The 17,605-nt window shown below is 38.1% G+C and overlaps 1 protein-coding gene across 1 annotated transcript in view; it reads right to left on the bottom strand.

The window, feature by feature from the left end:
• LOC136863927 (RAB6A-GEF complex partner protein 2-like) overlaps window positions 1–17,605 on the bottom strand; it is a 170,510-nt gene that overhangs the window by 140,553 nt on the left and 12,352 nt on the right. The window contains exon 2 of the mRNA XM_068226487.1: window positions 13,518–13,642. Coding sequence (XP_068082588.1) covers window positions 13,518–13,642 — 125 coding nt within the window. The remainder of the gene's footprint in view (window positions 1–13,517; window positions 13,643–17,605) is intronic.

Below are 17,605 nucleotides of genomic sequence, written 5' to 3'. Positions count from 1 at the left end.
GGAATTCCTCAAAGCAGTATTATTGGACCATTATGTTTTCTTATATATATATAAATGATATGAGTAAAGAAGTGGAATCAGAGTTAAGGCTTTTTGCAGATGATGTTATTCTGTATAGAATAATAAATAAGTTACAAGATTGTGAGCAACTGCAACATGGCCTCGATAATGTTGTGAGATGGACAGCAGGCAATGGTATGATGATTAAAGGGGGTTAAAAGTCAGGCTCTGAGTTTCACAAATAGGAAAAGTCCTCTCAGCTTTAATTACTGCGTTGATGGTGTGAAAGTTTGTTTTGTGGATCATTGTAACTAGATGTTAATATAAGGAAAGATCTTCATTGGGGTAATCACATAAATGGAATTGTAAATAAATGGTACAGATCTGTGCACATGTATATGAGGGTGTTTAGGGGTTGTAGTAAGGATGAAAAGGAGAGGGCATATAAGTCTCTAATAAGACCCCAACTAGAGTATGGTTCCAGTATATTGGACCCTCACCAGGATTACTTGATTCAAGAACTAGAAGAAATCCAAAGAATAGCAGCTTGATTTGTTCTGGGTGATTTCTGTCAAAAGAGTAGCGTTACAAAAATGTTGCAAAAGTTTGGGCTGGGAAGAATTGGGAGAAAGAATACGAGTGGTATGTATTAAATAACACTAGAACATGTCTTAGTTCAGTTTCATTTATAAACCATTCCGTCTTTCCAACCGGAGTCTGTACACTGTTGACGCAGTTGTTGTAGAGTGCTTGCACCATTTCTATGGTTTGTGTACCCAGTCTCTTTTTGACCATGGTTTCCCAAACCATGGTACAGTAGGCTTCACAGTAAAGTCCTAACTTTTCAGATTGTATTGTACTGAATAGGTGGGAGAACAATATAAACATTCTAGTGTCATTTAATACAAAAACTTCCAGTAGGGACCAAAAAATGAATTTTAACACATGTAATAAGTGGTATGTGATACAAATTCTTATAATTTTATTAAATACCACCTATTCAGTACATAATATTAGATCTTCAATACGGACAAAAAATGAAATTTATAACCTGCAATAAGTGGTATGTTCCGAGCCGTCAGCAGAGATATGGCATGGAATGACATTAGTAGACGAATAAGTTTGAGTGGCGTCTTTAAAAGTAGGAAAGATCACAATATGAAGATAAAGTTGGAATTCAGGAGGACAAATTGGGGGAAATATTCATTTATAGAAAGGAGAGTTAGAGATTGGAATAACTTACCAAGGGAGATGTTCAATAAATTTCCGATTTCTTTGAAATCTTTTAAGAAAAGGCTAGGAAAACAACAGATAGGGAATCTGCCACATGGGCGACTTTCCTAAATGCAGATCAGTATTGACTAACTGATTGAACACTATCGTATGCCTTTGTTAGTTCTATGAATGTCATAACCAGATCCTCTCCATATTCCCAATTCTTTTCATTAATTACCTCATGCTGAAGATTGGATCCACGGTGTATCTTCCACTTCTAAAGCCATACTCTTCCTCTTGCAACTCACATTTTACCTTTCTTCTCATTCTCCTCTCTAATATCTTTTACAGGATTTTTGCCACTACTGTAGTGATAAGAGTGTGATTCTTCTATAGTTATTACTAGAGCCTGGATTGTACGCAATATAAAAATGAGAAATATGTACATAAATATATAGCTAAAAATGACAATATATGAAGTTAAATATGTAGTAAATAAAAAATATGTAACTTAAATATCTGAGCTTTATTGGATGTGCCCGCCCCGTGGTGTAGGGGTAGCGTGCCTGCCTCTTACCCGGAGGCCTCGGGTTCGATTCCCGGCCAGGTCAGGGATTTTTACCTGTACCTGAGGGCTGGTTCGAGGTCCACTCAGCGTACGTGATTAGAATTGAGGAGCTATCTATGGCGAGATAGTGGCCCCGATCTAGAAAGCCAAGAATGACGGCCGACAGGATTTATCGTGCTGACCACACAACACCTCGCAATCTGCAGGCCTCCGGGCTGTAGTGCCATGGGGTTTGGTTTGGCTTTATTTGATGTATTCTTGTGCACAGAAACGGTAACAAAACCGAAAAAAGTTTAAAGTGCAGACATTATTTCATTGCTGTTCGGGAAAAGGTCATATCTCATAATGCCCCTCCTATCCATTATTTTCCTTAAGACTGGTCTCGCCTCCCAGCCACATATGGATGTGCAGTCCATGGTAACAATTTTCGTTTGTGTTCATTTTCGTATGTTAATGTGTAATGGAAAATGAACCTTAAGTACATTATACTGTAGGAGTGCATATATAAGTCATGCAAACATACATTCCTAAAGTGTGGCACAGTAAAGTTCATTTCCCTTTGCACATAAGCATACGAAAATGAACAGGAGCATCGTTCAGATCAACTGCACATTCATATGTGGCTGGGAGGCGTGGCCAATCTTAAGGAAGAGTTTTGGGAGATACAACCTTTTGCCCAAACAGCGACGTTTTAACCTCTAATTTTCATTTGGAGAGGCAATTAATAAATAAATATTTTTCCAAATTTTCTGCGGTCATCGAATGCCTTCTGTCTGTTAGGACGTCCTTATATATAACTTTCATCTTCACATGAAGTCACTGGTGTGTATTTCAAATGAGGAATAGGACTGGTAGATACGTTCCCATTTTCAGGGAGCTGCACAGACTCACCAATAAGTACAGAATTTGACATACATTCGAAGAAATAATTGTATCCTGGGTTCTTTTTCAATACATCATTTCATTTTAGTGAAACACACTCACTGATTGCTCGAGGAACACCACTCAATTTACTGATTGCATCTTCCACTATAGACATGGAGGGGCTATCCAGAAGTTTCCAGATTTGTAATGCTGTTCTGAATCCAACTAAAATGGCTTGTGATGTACGCAATCGACGAAGCCACCTTCGAATATTGAAACGCACCCATACACTCATGCACAGACGCTGCATTTTCAGGAGGAAATGTTTCCACCACTGACTTCCCTGCTTCAAAAGTTTCATTAAAGGATTTCACAGCTTCTATCCACGCTCCCCATTTGGTAATAACACTCTATGAAGTTAAGGCACATCTGGTAACAATTTCTTGTAGCACTGCACACAATAGGGAGATTGGCAGAAAACGTTTCTTGTTGCTGATACTAAAACTTTCACTTCAGGAAACTGTTCCCTTATGGTCTCAACCACTCAATGTAATCCATGTTGCCAAACATGTTAAGTGGACCACATTGGGATAGAACAAAGACAACACAACTGCAGCATTTAGCATATAGGATACAGCATCTGAGCAGAGCACAAACACTTCTTCTTCATTAATCCCTAGCACTTTAAGCCCATTGTTGATGAATCGCAAAATTGCAGCATGATTTGTCTGTTCCAGTGGTTTGCAGCAAAATTAACCCTTTGGGGTCCAATTTAACATTAGGCAAGTATGGGAAGGAAAAACTCACATAAGTAAAAAGGTGAATATTTACATTAAAAATATGAACTGAAAATTTATTAATTATCAGGCAAATTAACCACATTATCAGGGATATGTTTTCAAACTATTGTACTTCCGGAAGTATTTGTTCAGGTGTAGTCCTGGGTTCACTGGAGAGGTCTCACAAAAGAAGGATATCTCCTTTCTGCGTCCTTTCGTTTTCTTGTCGGAACACATGGCACAGTCCTTGGTTATTTTGTCCTCATGAGCATTTATGATGTGTAGCTTCCCGTTCAGTCGAAATTCTTCTTCACAGCTGCTCCGTAGGCCGTGTTTATGGGCATTTTTGTTCCTAACGTCCCCAATAAACCCCGTGATAACTTGGTGTCTGAAAGTCTTGTGATTTACCTCAGGCTTACTGTATATTCTGCATTTTGTTGCATATTATATAGGTGAAAACTGTTCACCAAAGCTACCTCCAGCACCCAGAAGTACAACTTCCTCCACCACTTCAGGATTTTCACTACAAAAACGTAGGGTGAGCAGTAGTGATCAGGACGATCGACCCCTCCCACCCGCTACATTACTGCTTTCTTGACTATCTTCCACCTCAATTTCCTCCCCCTCCTCACTCGAATTATCATTCTCAGATTCGGGAATACTAATCTCACTACCAGAATCCATGAACATCTCATCGTCAATATCGCCACTATCACATAACTGTTCGTAAATATCGCTAGATTCCATACCACGGCTGGTGGACGCCATGTTGATAATGAATGTAAACACAGCAGTGACAGTGAGGAACTATCTCCAAAGAAAATACAATTCAGCTTAAAGAAATTATTAGCTGATGGTAGCAGGTAACAGAGAAATGCCACAGTTGTATACTGCGTACAGCTCAGCACCATTTCTGCTCCAGCAAACGAAATATATAAGCTTAAAGTTATGTCCGACTAGGACTGACATAGGACCGGAACTGAAAATTAACAATGTTGGACTGAGCCCGACTTTGGGCTCCAAAGTGTTAAGTAAGACTTACGTGGAGCCTCTGGATTCAATTTACTTTCTAGGGCATTTGCAATGAAACAACCAAAGTCATCAGTCGATTCATCAATCACAACCCATACGTATGAATCGCCAAGTTCAGCTCTAATCGTTCCCAAAGTGTCAATGCAGCAGGAGTTCAAATTGTTTTTCCAGAGTATTGATTCATCCGGAATACTGAAGTTGCAATATTTGCGTAGGAATCATTGAAACTTTGGCACTCCAATTTTATACCATGGTATGTCTGCAGCGGCCAATGCCATGCATAAATCTCTATTAAATTCACTGATAGAAGAAGAAGAAGAAGAAGAAGAAGATTTCAGCGCCCCTTGTGTCAGAAGAACTTGTTTCTTCGATGGAGCACATTTTATATTTCTTATATGAAGATCAATTTTTAAATGCTGTTCTAATTGTGACTTCATGGAGCACCGAATACGTTTGTCACACACCCTGCATAGCACGATTTTACCATTACTCATCAAGAAGGGATGCTAGTTTGGATGGGACTGGTACCATAGAGATTCGCTAACTATGACTCAGAATGTGGTTTGAGCAAGTGTTTACTTTCTCAGGTTGTTTTTGCCAAGCAGTCATCCCAGCCGCAGGGTAACTTTCAATTTGTGTCTTTCTCCGTAGTAGCAGCGACATGTCATTGACCCACCCTTCACACTGTATTGTTTCTTCTTAAGTAATGTACAAACCATCAACATAGTTAAGGGATGCGATCCTTTTCTTTTTTTGCAATCTGCTTTATGTGGCACCGACACAGATAGGTCTTATGGCAACGATGGGACAGGAAGGAAAGGCCTAGGAAAAGGAAGGAAGTAGCCGTGTCCTAAAGTAAGGTACAGCCCCAGCATTTGCCTGGTGTGTAAACGGGAAACCACGGAACCATCTTCAGGTCTGCCGACAGTGGGATTCGAACCCATTATCTCCCGGATGCGAGCTCAAAGCTGCGTATCCCTAACCGCATGGCCAATTCGCCCGGTTGACAGAATACTACACTTTATATATTATTCAATTATTTTTAGATGTTAGAGACATACAGGCTTCTTAAACTACTTTCAAGTGTTTAATTAAACACTTAGATCTATGTAATACTAGTGACAAAAGAGTGTGTTTTCTTTGAAATGCGAAATATCCTTCTAAATATTTAAAACTAGCTGATGTACCTGTGCTTCACTACGGGATTCTCAGAAAGACTGTCTTTGTGGTTTTCCTAACTACAGTTAACTTAGGCCATTACAAAAACATCAGTAGGAATGTAAGAATTAAAAAGCAATGTTATCATATGAAATACTCGCTCAAATGAAAAACCGCACTTTTTCTCACTTATTATTACTATAGACAATTTAGCTATCTAAAATACGTAAATGCTGATTATTCATTGGATGTATTCGCATGCTGTGTTCTACTTCTAGCTAGTTTTCATTTTAGCAATTGGCAATGCATACCACTAACAGCAGTAATCCCTCTGACCATTGCAATACTTTTCCTTGTCACACTTCCCCTTCCCCGCCCAGCCATTCAACCTGTCTACCTGCTAGTCCATTACCCGAACCCCACCCCTTGAAGCTACAACACACATTCTCCAGTCAGCTCTAAATAGACATAAAAGCGCACTTCACATGTCACCTTAATGCCCAGAATTTAGTTTCTCAAACTCGTATAGATGAACTAAAAGCGATTTTCATTCCACTGTCCTTTGATATCATCTTATGCAGTGAAAGTTGGTTGAAAGTCAAACATCAAGCTAAGAATCTTGAATTACCTGGCTACTGCCTTCTGAGGAATGACAGACTTGACAAAGGGGGAGGTGGGGTCTGTGCTTTTGTCTCTTCGCGCTTGAAACCTCAAATTATCTGTCAGTCGCCTCAACAGTACGAGCGTAAACCTGAGTACATGTTCATAGAGATACAGGTCGCTACTGTTAAATGCTTGGTTGGTGTAGTATACAAACCGCCTAAAGCTCGCCGTCTGAATGACTTAGAGACTGATATTAACAGACTGTTACCTATGTACGAACATTTTATAATGATGGGAGATTTTAATACAAATCTTCTAGATCCAGATTCTTCCGAAGCCACCAATCTATTGAATACGTTTCAGGCATGCAGCATGGCGGTCCTCCCACTTTCTCCCACTCACCACACTAAAACTTCACACACACTACTGGACCTAATAGTAACGAACAACCCTGACAGAGTATTACATTACGGCCAGACATCTGCTCCCGGACTGTCAGCCCATGACATCATCTTTATGTCTTACGCACTGCAATGCCCTAAACATAAACCTAAGTACGTGACTTACCGAGACTATAGCCGTATTAACAACGAAAAATTATTGGAAGACGCTTTTTCGATGCCGTGGCAGGAGATAACTCATAAAACTAATATTGACGACATGGTCACCACTTTCAATAACATGATACTACAAATTTTTGACAAACATACCCCTATACGAACAGCACGCGTCTATAAGAGACTCTCCCCGTGGCTAAATGATGATATTAGAGCAATGATGGCTAAGCGGGATGCAGCTCATAGGAAATATAAACATTACCCGACAGAGGAAAACTTTATCTATTACAAACGACTATGTAATAAAACGACTCAGACAGTAAGAAACGCTCGACTATGGTACGCCCATGACCTTATAAAACCTGACGTAAGACCCGCTACTTTATGGAAGCCAATCCGCCATTTTGGACTAAATAAACCGGACAAGGTAGACGATTTGGAAGTTTCTCTTGATGAATTGAATAATCACTTCGTATCCTCCCATGTACAATTAAACGAACAAGCAAAAGAAAATCTTTTGTGTGCAAATTACAACACACCACCCGTAGGCAGAGACAAATTTTATTTTAGTTATGTCTCACCACTTCAAGTGAAAGCGGCTATCATGCGAATCAAAACTAAATCCACAGAGGTGGACAATATATGTATTATAATGCTAAAGAAAATTATCTACGCTATTATTCCAGTATTGACATTCATATACAATTTCTCCCTTCAAAATAGTGTATTTCCAACTGTCTGGAAAATGGCCCTGGTGCATCCTTTACCAAAGATAAAATCTTCTTGACTAAACAGTGACTACAGACCTATGAATATACTGTCAATAGTAGCCAAGGGACTTGAACACATAGTGCATAATCAAATCACCAACTATCTCAACGACCACGACATATTAGACCCACACCAGTCAGGTTTCCGACGCAATCACAGTACATGTACTGCCTTACTACGCGTGACTGATGATATAAGACAGGCTATTGACAAGCAAAAACTGACTATCCTAGTATTATTGGACTTCAGCAAAGCATTTGACTCTGTAGACCATGAGTTGCTCCTATCCAAACTTTATCACCTAGGGTTCTCCTACAGTACTCTGAGATGGTTGGGAGCTTATTTACACGAACGTCAACAACGTGTCACCAATCAAGGTGCATTTTCTTCGTGGCAATATGTAAAAAGAGGTGTCCCACAAGGGTCAACCCTTGCTCCTTTGCTATTTTCTGTCTATATCAACGACCTAGCTAATCAGCTGACACATTGTAAACGTCACATCCATGCTGACGACGTACAATTGTACATCCATGCAAAACCAACAGACGTTTTGACAGCAATCGAGAAAATTAACATGGATCTAGAGGCCATAAGTAAATTGTCTTACCAGCATGGACTTATTTTGAACCCAAAAAAGTCCCAAACTATAGTAATTGCCCACCCAAGACTTATTTCCGACAATTTCCGCATGTCCATCCCCGACGTACAACTTCAAAATCAAGTTTTGCCCTTTTGCAAGAGCGTAAAAAATCTCGGAGTAACCATTGACCAGCACCTCTCATGGACGGATCAGGTAATATCTGTGAGTAGACGAGTTTTTCCTACGTTGCACACATTAAACAATTTCAAATTTACTTTTCCGATCAGTTTAAAGAAGAAACTAGTTGAAACCCTCGTTCTTCCAATATTCGATTATTGTGATGTAGTTTACAAAGATGTGAAAACCGAGCTTCGAGATAAACTACAACGTGCACAGAATGCCTGTGTAAGATTTATATGTAATCTGAAATTTTCAGATCATGTTACCCAGTCTTACGTCGACCTCGGATGGCTACGCCTTGAAGACAGACGCAAGCTGCATACCCTGACTTCATTGCACCGAATCCTTACCTTACAATCCCCATCTTACCTGTATGAACGATTTCATAGTCTTTCTGAAAACCATGATAAAAACACCAGAGCGCTGAGCTCGACACTGCTCGCTATTCCTAAGCATAAATCCTCAACCTACAACAATTCCTTCACTGTTGTGGCCAGCCGTGAATGGAACTTCCTTCCGCAGGAGGTCAGAGGGATATCAAACCACGGAAGATTTAAATGTATGTGTTCAAAATATCTCTATGAAACGAGCTCGTAGTGCGACAGTCTTCTTCTTCTTCTTCTAATGGCCATTCTTCTTCTTCTTCTTCTTCTTCCCATGGTCCTTCTTCTTCCTCCTCTTCTTATTATCATTATTGATTATTATTATTATTATTATTATTATTATTATTATTATTACTATTCATCAGTAGTGTTAGAAAGTACTCAGCTGTGCTTTTCCTGCATAGTTATCCTTATCCCTATCCCCATTTTGCAATGTTTTTCACCCACAGTAAACACATGAAAACTGAACATTCGTCAATGTGATATACTTCTGGAATTGGACAAATTAATTGTAAATATTAGTAGGTTTATCTATATTATTATTATTATTATTATTATTATTATTGAAATTGTAATTCGTTCTTTGTTGTATGTTAATTTCTTCGCAGGAAGCAAAATGTTAATTTATATTGTGTATTATAATAGTTATTTTTATGTACAGCAGGATAGCATAGTACCGTAGTAATTTGTTTCAGTCTCTTTTTTCATTTATTCAGTATGTTATATATTTTTATGTTAATTATGTATTTCACTGGTTAAGTGTAAGACAGGGACACGTGTCCCTAACTTTGCAAGTTAAAATAAATCATGTCTATCTATCTATCTGTCTACTACGGTGCCGATCTAACAGTCCAAAGTTCCAGAGCTGGTATGACCAGGCCGCAGACAGCCGTGAACACTCCTCTGCCATTGTTCCGTTAAATATACACACTGTTCATTCCAATCAGTGCCTCAGGGTAGGGATTGAACAGCTCGAATGCTATGATGAGCCAGTTTGTTACGTACCAGTGGTATCAGAAAATTTATGAAGCAGAGGAATGGCAGGCTTAAGAAGAAAGTTATTTAACTCCCCAGCTACTTCCCGCCAATATTCAGACAGGCTGTTATACTCGGTATGACCGGGCAAGTTGGCCGTGCGGTTAGGGGTGCGCAGCTGTGAGTTTGCATCCAGGAGGTAGTGCGTGTGAAAACCACTGCCGACAGCCCTGAAGATGGTTTTCCGTGGTCTCCCATTTTCACACTAGGCAAATACTGGGGCTGTACTATAATTAACACCAGGGCCCTTCCTTTCAACTCCTAGCCCTTTCCTATCCCATCGACGCCATAATACCTACCTGCGTCGGTGCGACGTAAAGCAGATTTAAAAAAAAAATACTCGGTATACAACAGTAATCCCATCTATCAGGCATGACTGGCAACAGAAGACACAGAGCACATTTACAACAAACAATGGTCAATGTAATCTTATTGTTGTTCAATGTTATGAGCTTTCTGTATTGTAGTCCTTCACATTTACTTTTCTTTCAACTTTGTGATAATAGGGCGTCATAAAAATTATCTCTAGCGTAGACTGTAGTTCCTTAATCCCCGACTTAACATAACGATTTTCATTAAATCCTGTTTACCCATTTTCTCATGACTTGGCGCTGATATGGACTTAACAACAAAAATCCAAATTCATGAATATCTCTGTTATCATAACCGGTACGGTAAAATGTACAAGACATAAATGATTGGAAATTTAATACGAAATAACCTTAGTAATGTAGCATTTGTCGATAAGACCACATAACACAAAAATTTGAGAATTAAATTTTAGACCTTTCACTAAAGTACCATAACACTCAGCATTAATAAAATTATTTATGGCCTAGATTGTAGTGACTTATCTTCCGACTTTGCATATCGATTTTCAATACGATAGGACCACTTATAACATAAAAAATTGAAAATTTGAATTTAAGCCTTCCCCTAAACTAGCATTTCTTTCAGCGTGGATAAGATTATTTATGACCTAGATTGTAGCGACTTATTCCCGAACACTACATACTGACTTTCATTAAATTATCTTCAGACGTTTTCTCGTGATGCGTGTTCATACATACATACATACATACATACATACATACATACATACATACAGACAGACAGACAGACAGACAGACAGACAGACAGACAGACAGACAGACAGACAGACAGGAATTACATAAAATTAAAAAGTGCATTTACTTGTTACTATGGACACGACCGATACAGAATTACCACATTTTATAAATTCTGAGCAATGTAAAGATAAAACTCTTATTTTATATGTATAGGTATGGAATATTTAGGTAGCAGGTAAGGACCCTCTTCAGAGGTAGCCCTGCCCAGGGATTGGCGCCCCTGCCTATGTGAGTCCCAGAGCATACTGACCCGGTGTGTAACATACGGTAAGGGTCTCAGCTCAGGGTTACGAGTGAAGCCCTCAACGGAATCTACAGCAGAGAAGATGGACCTCTGAATGGTGGAGATTGCGGAAGAGGCAGCCCAGTACTCAGGGAATAATATGAGTACGGTTGGCATCAGCAGCATCTGTTTCCCATATTAGGGGCGGCTGCTAGGGCGTCTGTTCCCCATGTAAGGGCCGGCCTAAATAATTATAGTAAATTTCTTTACTAGTTCACATACGATGATAAACAACGACGCAGATGTCACTAACCCAGGGGGGTATCCAATCTCCCGTCACCAATGGTGGCACATTCAGGCCTTCGGATTCTGGGGAGCCTGAACTCATCGTGCGGGGAAAGTCGGAGTTGCCCAATATCACCAATTTATTGAGACCCAAAACTGTCACACACTTTGGAAACATCAATATTCAAACCCTCTGTAAGACCGGAAAACTCAAGCAATTGACCGACATCCAGCATAAGCGCAAAATTGCAAAAACAGCAGTCCAAGAAACCCAAGTTACTGATGATGTGGCTTTTGAGTCAGAAGGTTATAAGTAATTAAGGGGAAACCAGTGTCCAAGAACACACATGGATCCAGCGTTTTTGGTACAGCCATTTTAGTACGACGTGACATAATGGATTCTGTCATCGGATTTACATCAGCTAGCGAACGAATCTCCCTGTTATCTCTAAGATGTGGCAACAAGGGATACTCTATTGTAAATGCACATGCTCCAGTGAATGATGACAATAAGAAGAACCCTGAAAGGGTCCAAAGTTTCTGGCAGATGCTAGAAGACGAGATCGCTAAGATCCGCGGTCATCATGTCAAAATCCTCGTAGGTGACTTCAACGCTCAGCTGGGAAAAGAACAACAGTACCAAGATATACTGGGGCCTTACACAGCACATAGACGAACAAACACCAATGGCAAGCGCTTAACTGAACTGTGTAGATTATAACAGTCGAAGATCATGTCAACAGTTTTCCACAGATAGGCAAAATATCAGACCACCTGGCAGTCACCAAACGCAGCTATAGGATCATTTTAGATCGATCATGTAGCAATCAGTGTAAAATGCAGCAAAGAGATCATGCTTGGTGATAGTCTCTTTACAAATGTATGTGTGTGCTTATATATAGTGCTTGGCCACAGGAAAAATTCTGAATCTGTTTTAAGGTAAGAAACCACAACCAATACTACCCTAGTACTTTATTTTAAGTAAGTGGCGTAAGGTATCATCACTGGGTGATTTAAATTTTGAATACTGTATTCCAAAGTTATTTTAGATATGCCCAACTCAGTAGTGTAACGGTTAGCAACCCTCTTATGGTTCCGTATTGACTTTAAATATCTAGTATAAAGTCCACCTGTTAAATAAACACTTGCCATTTGTTAAATGGTCTGTCTAAAAAGCTTGTTAAAGCTTAAATTCTTTGAGAATTCTATCTTAGATAGTTAGCTACCCTCCTTGGAGGCCCAGGTTCGACTCCTGGTAATGCCACAGATTTCAGAATGGCACGAGGGCTGGTATGAGCTTAAATTTTATGTGTGGCTCACCCCCATTGGGGGTGTGCCTGAAAAGAGCTGCACCACCTTTCGGTAAGGATATGAGTTTAGTTATCCCTAAGACTTGGAATTTAGAATGTTGTTCTGCATAAGGAAGTTTCAAAACAACTAGCTTTTCATTCTCTCAATATTGTTCACCAAAATTATGGAACAGCTGCTAAGTTTAGGGAGTTGGTTATATCGGTTAATCCATAAAATCAAGGAAATGAATAAATTTTTAGGGAATCAGTTTGGCCATTGATAAGTAGTCTGCCAGGCTGAGTGGCTCAGACAGTTGAGGCGATTGCCTTCTGACCCCAACCTGGTAGGTTCGATCCTCGCTCATTTCAAGGTGCTCAAATACATCAGCTTCATAACGGTAGATTTACTGGCACATAAAAGAACTGCTAAATAAATTCTGGCAATTCGGCATCTCCAGAAACCGAACAGGTAGTTTAGTGGGATGTAAAGCCAATAACATTATTATTATTATTATTATTATTATTATTATTATTATTATAAGTAGTCTTGTGTGATATGCATGCTTACAAGGCAAGGACTGACTCGTGATGTGATATGATGACATGAAGATTCAGGGAGAAAAAAAAAGTAGTCAACTTTTTGTCGTAATCGAGTTAGCGATGATATACTGGGCACCGGCAAAGCTTAACTGAGTCTACTACATTTCCAACTTCAGTTGTTCAAAGCATATGATTTTGTAACGTTTTATTTATCTAGTAATATTTTGAAATTAAAATGTTGTTATCTTGAGTTCTGAAGGAATTGACTAATTTGTTTTTTTCTCCTGACCCTTCATATGACTCATGAAGGAATGTAAATTATTACCTCGGTTGAAAAAAGAGGCCTGCTCGGCAGACAGGGAGTTGCTCTCTGGAAGGGCAACCTTACTGTTCGTTGTACAGTGGCAGTGGATCTGTGCACTCGCCCAAGCCAGGTCTTTGAATGTATCACTGCAACAAATTATAGACAGCACTGAATATAACATATCTTTCTTTATTAAACAGTAAAATGTAACGGTAAAATTTTTCAGTCAGTCAAACACTAATTATAACCTATAACACTATAATATACCTGTAAAACAAGAAGAAACGGATAAAGAATGGCATGTTTTGTTCTTGGAAGAACATAATCAGATTCTATCAAATCACATGTTTTACTTTTTTTTTAATTGATGAAAACTGTTTAGGACTGTAAAAACATTCATGTTTAAATTCTGATCATACCGTTTAATACGTGAAAGTTAGAACTCATCTTAATGAAGTGCAGCAGCAGTAAGTCCTCTCTCCTTGCTAATCCAACAAAGAGTGCGAGTGTAATGCTCCATCACTAGTGTGAGGCCAGCTGGCTAGTTTGTTGGTAACTCTCTGTTACATAAAGTGATGACACCGGGTACTTTGAATTGTACCTTTAGTTTTATTATTATTGTATTTTTTTTAAATGTGTGATTTGATAGAAATGCTGTGACTTGATAGAATCTGATGATGATCTTTTAAGAACAAAACATGTCATTCTTTGTTTGATAGAATCTGATGATGATCTTTTAAGAACAAAACATGTCATTCTTTGTTTAATAGTGTGTTTTTTAAAGGCATGTTATGGTTTTATAAGTGATATAATTTAGTTTCCATATGTTGTGTCAACGACCGATAATTAATTAATTGATCAAAACTATAACCGTAACATACTTATGTAAAATAGGGTCCAAACTAATAAATAAATAAATAAATAAATAAATAAATAAATAGATAAATAGATAGATAGATAGATAGATAGATAGATAGGCTGAAAAACTCCAAAGTTTGCTTAATCACTGGAAATTATGACTTCCATCTCAACAAAACAGGCTGTAAAGTTTTTAAGTACAGGTAAGTTATGGTTATGACTATATATTTTTAAAAATATTGTAACCCATCACTTTCCTTTCCTCTTCTTTGTTCCTAAATTGCATCCTTTGAAATGAATTTAAAACTTGCATTTATAAATCACTAGCTGTATAGCAAAGAAAAGTAATGTGTATGTAATGTAAATGTAATGTAATGGTATTCTGCACGGCATGTGCGCATTTTTCAATAATAATAATAATAATAAATCACTAGCTGTAATACTCATCATTAACAGGAAAATTACTAGCATCCACACGATTACCATTTTTTTTGATGCCACAACTTGTTTCTGAGATTATATGGCACATGGGTGAACATGCAGCTGTCAGCAGCTTGTCATGTATTACTTCTATGTAGTTCTGTGTGAAACATTTCAGTTTCATCTATATTGCTGCTCTTGATTTGTTCTCTTCTTTCCAGTATAAAAACCAAGAACAGTATCAGGTTAATATTCAATAAGTAGACTGCAGACGAATGGACAAAGCCTTTAAAAGTTGCCAGGATGAGTTCCATAGCAACTCTCCATAGAAATATTTACTGGTTCCTGGACTTAAACTTTCCTAGGACTAAATATAACTTAAAAGCTTTTCAGGCTGTAGAACACACAAGTTCGATATAAATATTACACTATAACATAGGTGTAAAAACATAATGTACTATTAAACAAGGAATAAAAATGCAAACTATTAAACAAAGAATGACATGTTTTATTCTTAAAAGAACTACATCAGATTCTAGATTCTATCAAGTCACAATATTTGGAAACATTTATGTTTATTTCTGTCCAAAAACCAGGAATGTGAAATATAGAACTTATCTTAATGAAGTCTTGCTTTGTCTCCACTCCAGAATACAACGTGAGGTGTTTTAAAAACCGTTGCTCACAAATGAATTTCATACAACTGGCACTGGTATTTCCCTTCTTTTTCACTTGAACAGTAAAAGGTAAAGAACAAAAAATTTTGTAAATAATGAAATGAAAACGTACAGCCTGTTTTCCAGTCTTTGACCGGGTCAGGGATGTAATGAATGAACCTGATATAGGCTATTATTACAATGGGGTCGCCACTCCCAAGGTGATATTAATGACTGATAAATGCTATAAAATGATAATGGAGAGTGTTGCTGGAATGAAAGATGACAGGGAAAACCGGAGTACCCGGAGAAAAACCTGTCCCGCCTCCGCTTTGTCCAGCACAAATCTCACATGGAGTGACTGGGATTTGAACCACGGTATCCAGCGGTGAGAGGCCAACGCGCTGCCGTCTGAGCCACGGAGGCTCTTTGTAAATAATACCCTAAACAAATTCTGTCAAGAGCAATATTTTCTGTAAAACCATCAGTAAAAGATATACATTGAGTTTTATATTTAAGGGTCTTAAAGAAGACCCCTCTCCTGCTTCATATTTTTTTGAACAAATTGTAGCTATGATCCTACTTGCCTTCATCCTAAACTAAAAAACCAAGTTTCATAATAATCCACCAATCCATTCTCCCATGACACTGTAACAGACAGACAGACAGACAGACAGACAGACATAAAATATTAAACTGAACCCGACAACGGCTATTACTCGTCCTGTCTGGTATAAAGCCAAGCAAAAAGGTACCATTCAAAATGTATGGACAGAAATACAATTTCATATACATTCACTGGCAAAAAAACCAAAAACTTATGTATTTCCGACCACATTTAATACCGGAGCTTCTCCAATCCTTGTATGAATAAAATATTATGACATTATGACAAAATGGCAATGTGTCGTAAGTTATTTAGCCCGTCTGAGAAGTTTCAGCGCAATAATTGGGAAACTTTAATGATCATGACAACACCACCACCACCAATATTGCCATTTCCTGCCTTTGGACAAGAATAAGCACATATATCTGTATTAAAGTTACATGCTGTGAATTCTCATGCCACATATTTATGTGGATAGGCCATTCTTGCCGGGCTGAGTGAATAAAGACAATTGAGACGCTGACCTTCTGACCCCAACTTGGCAGGTTCTATCCTGGCTCAGTCCGGTAGTATTTGAAGGGGCTCAAATAAGTCATCCTCGTGTCGGTAGATTTACTGGCACATAATAGAACTCCTGCGCAGTAAATTCCACCACCTCGGCATCTCCGAAAACCGTAAGAGTACTTAGTGCTATGAAGCCAATAACATAAATTCTGGGCCACTCTCCACAAGAGGGCAGATTTTGATAGAAGTTTTTAAAATTTTAAATATGTTTAGTTTTACTTGATATTATTTTCTAGTGTTACATTTCATTATGCAAAATACTACATAAGTAGTATATGTGAAGTTTATATCTTATGACTACTTAAGTAGGCCTACTGGTACCAATCACTGATCAGTACAGTTTTGTATATAACCTCTTTTAAAAGTGGTATGTTCACAGATGTAAGAAAATAATCACAGAGATGAGAAAATGATTGCACAGAGTGGAGTATCTGTTGCTGTATGAATGCTATCTTACACCTAACCTAACCATTGTAAAACCTTCAACTATTTTGTTTAATTTATTTTAATTATCTTTTATTAAATGCTAAGTAAGTCAAACATGTGATTTCCCTGTAAATATGTAGGATAAATCTGTATAACCTCAACTATGTACGGTATTGTATATTTATATAACCTCAAAATCTATTGACTAACATATGATTTCCCGGTAAATGTAAATTCGTATAAACCCAAAATCTGTTCAGTTCAAAACTGTAGAAGACACTGTAATATCCGTATAATCCACTATCATTCTGATATATATGGAGACTTCTGCAAGCTGACCATAATGTTTTATTATCCAGAGAAGTGTAGAAACTACAGGAATTATGTAGATTCCTTCATTGTGGGTTTGTATATTGTTATCATTTAATCGAACATTCAAGTTCATGTAACAATACAATTCTGATTAGGATTGATGCTTCTCAGTGATTGAAAAAGGTCACTAATCATCCATCATTTGGAAATATAGTTAAATTTGTTAGAAGGACCCATAAAGAACAATTACGCGCCAGGTACAAGGT

This window comes from Anabrus simplex, chromosome 2 (assembly GCF_040414725.1).
Source record: "Anabrus simplex isolate iqAnaSimp1 chromosome 2, ASM4041472v1, whole genome shotgun sequence".
Taxonomy (NCBI): domain Eukaryota; kingdom Metazoa; phylum Arthropoda; class Insecta; order Orthoptera; family Tettigoniidae; genus Anabrus; species Anabrus simplex.
The sequence above is the reverse complement of the archived record's forward strand: the minus strand, read 5'-3'. Positions and strand labels throughout refer to the sequence as shown.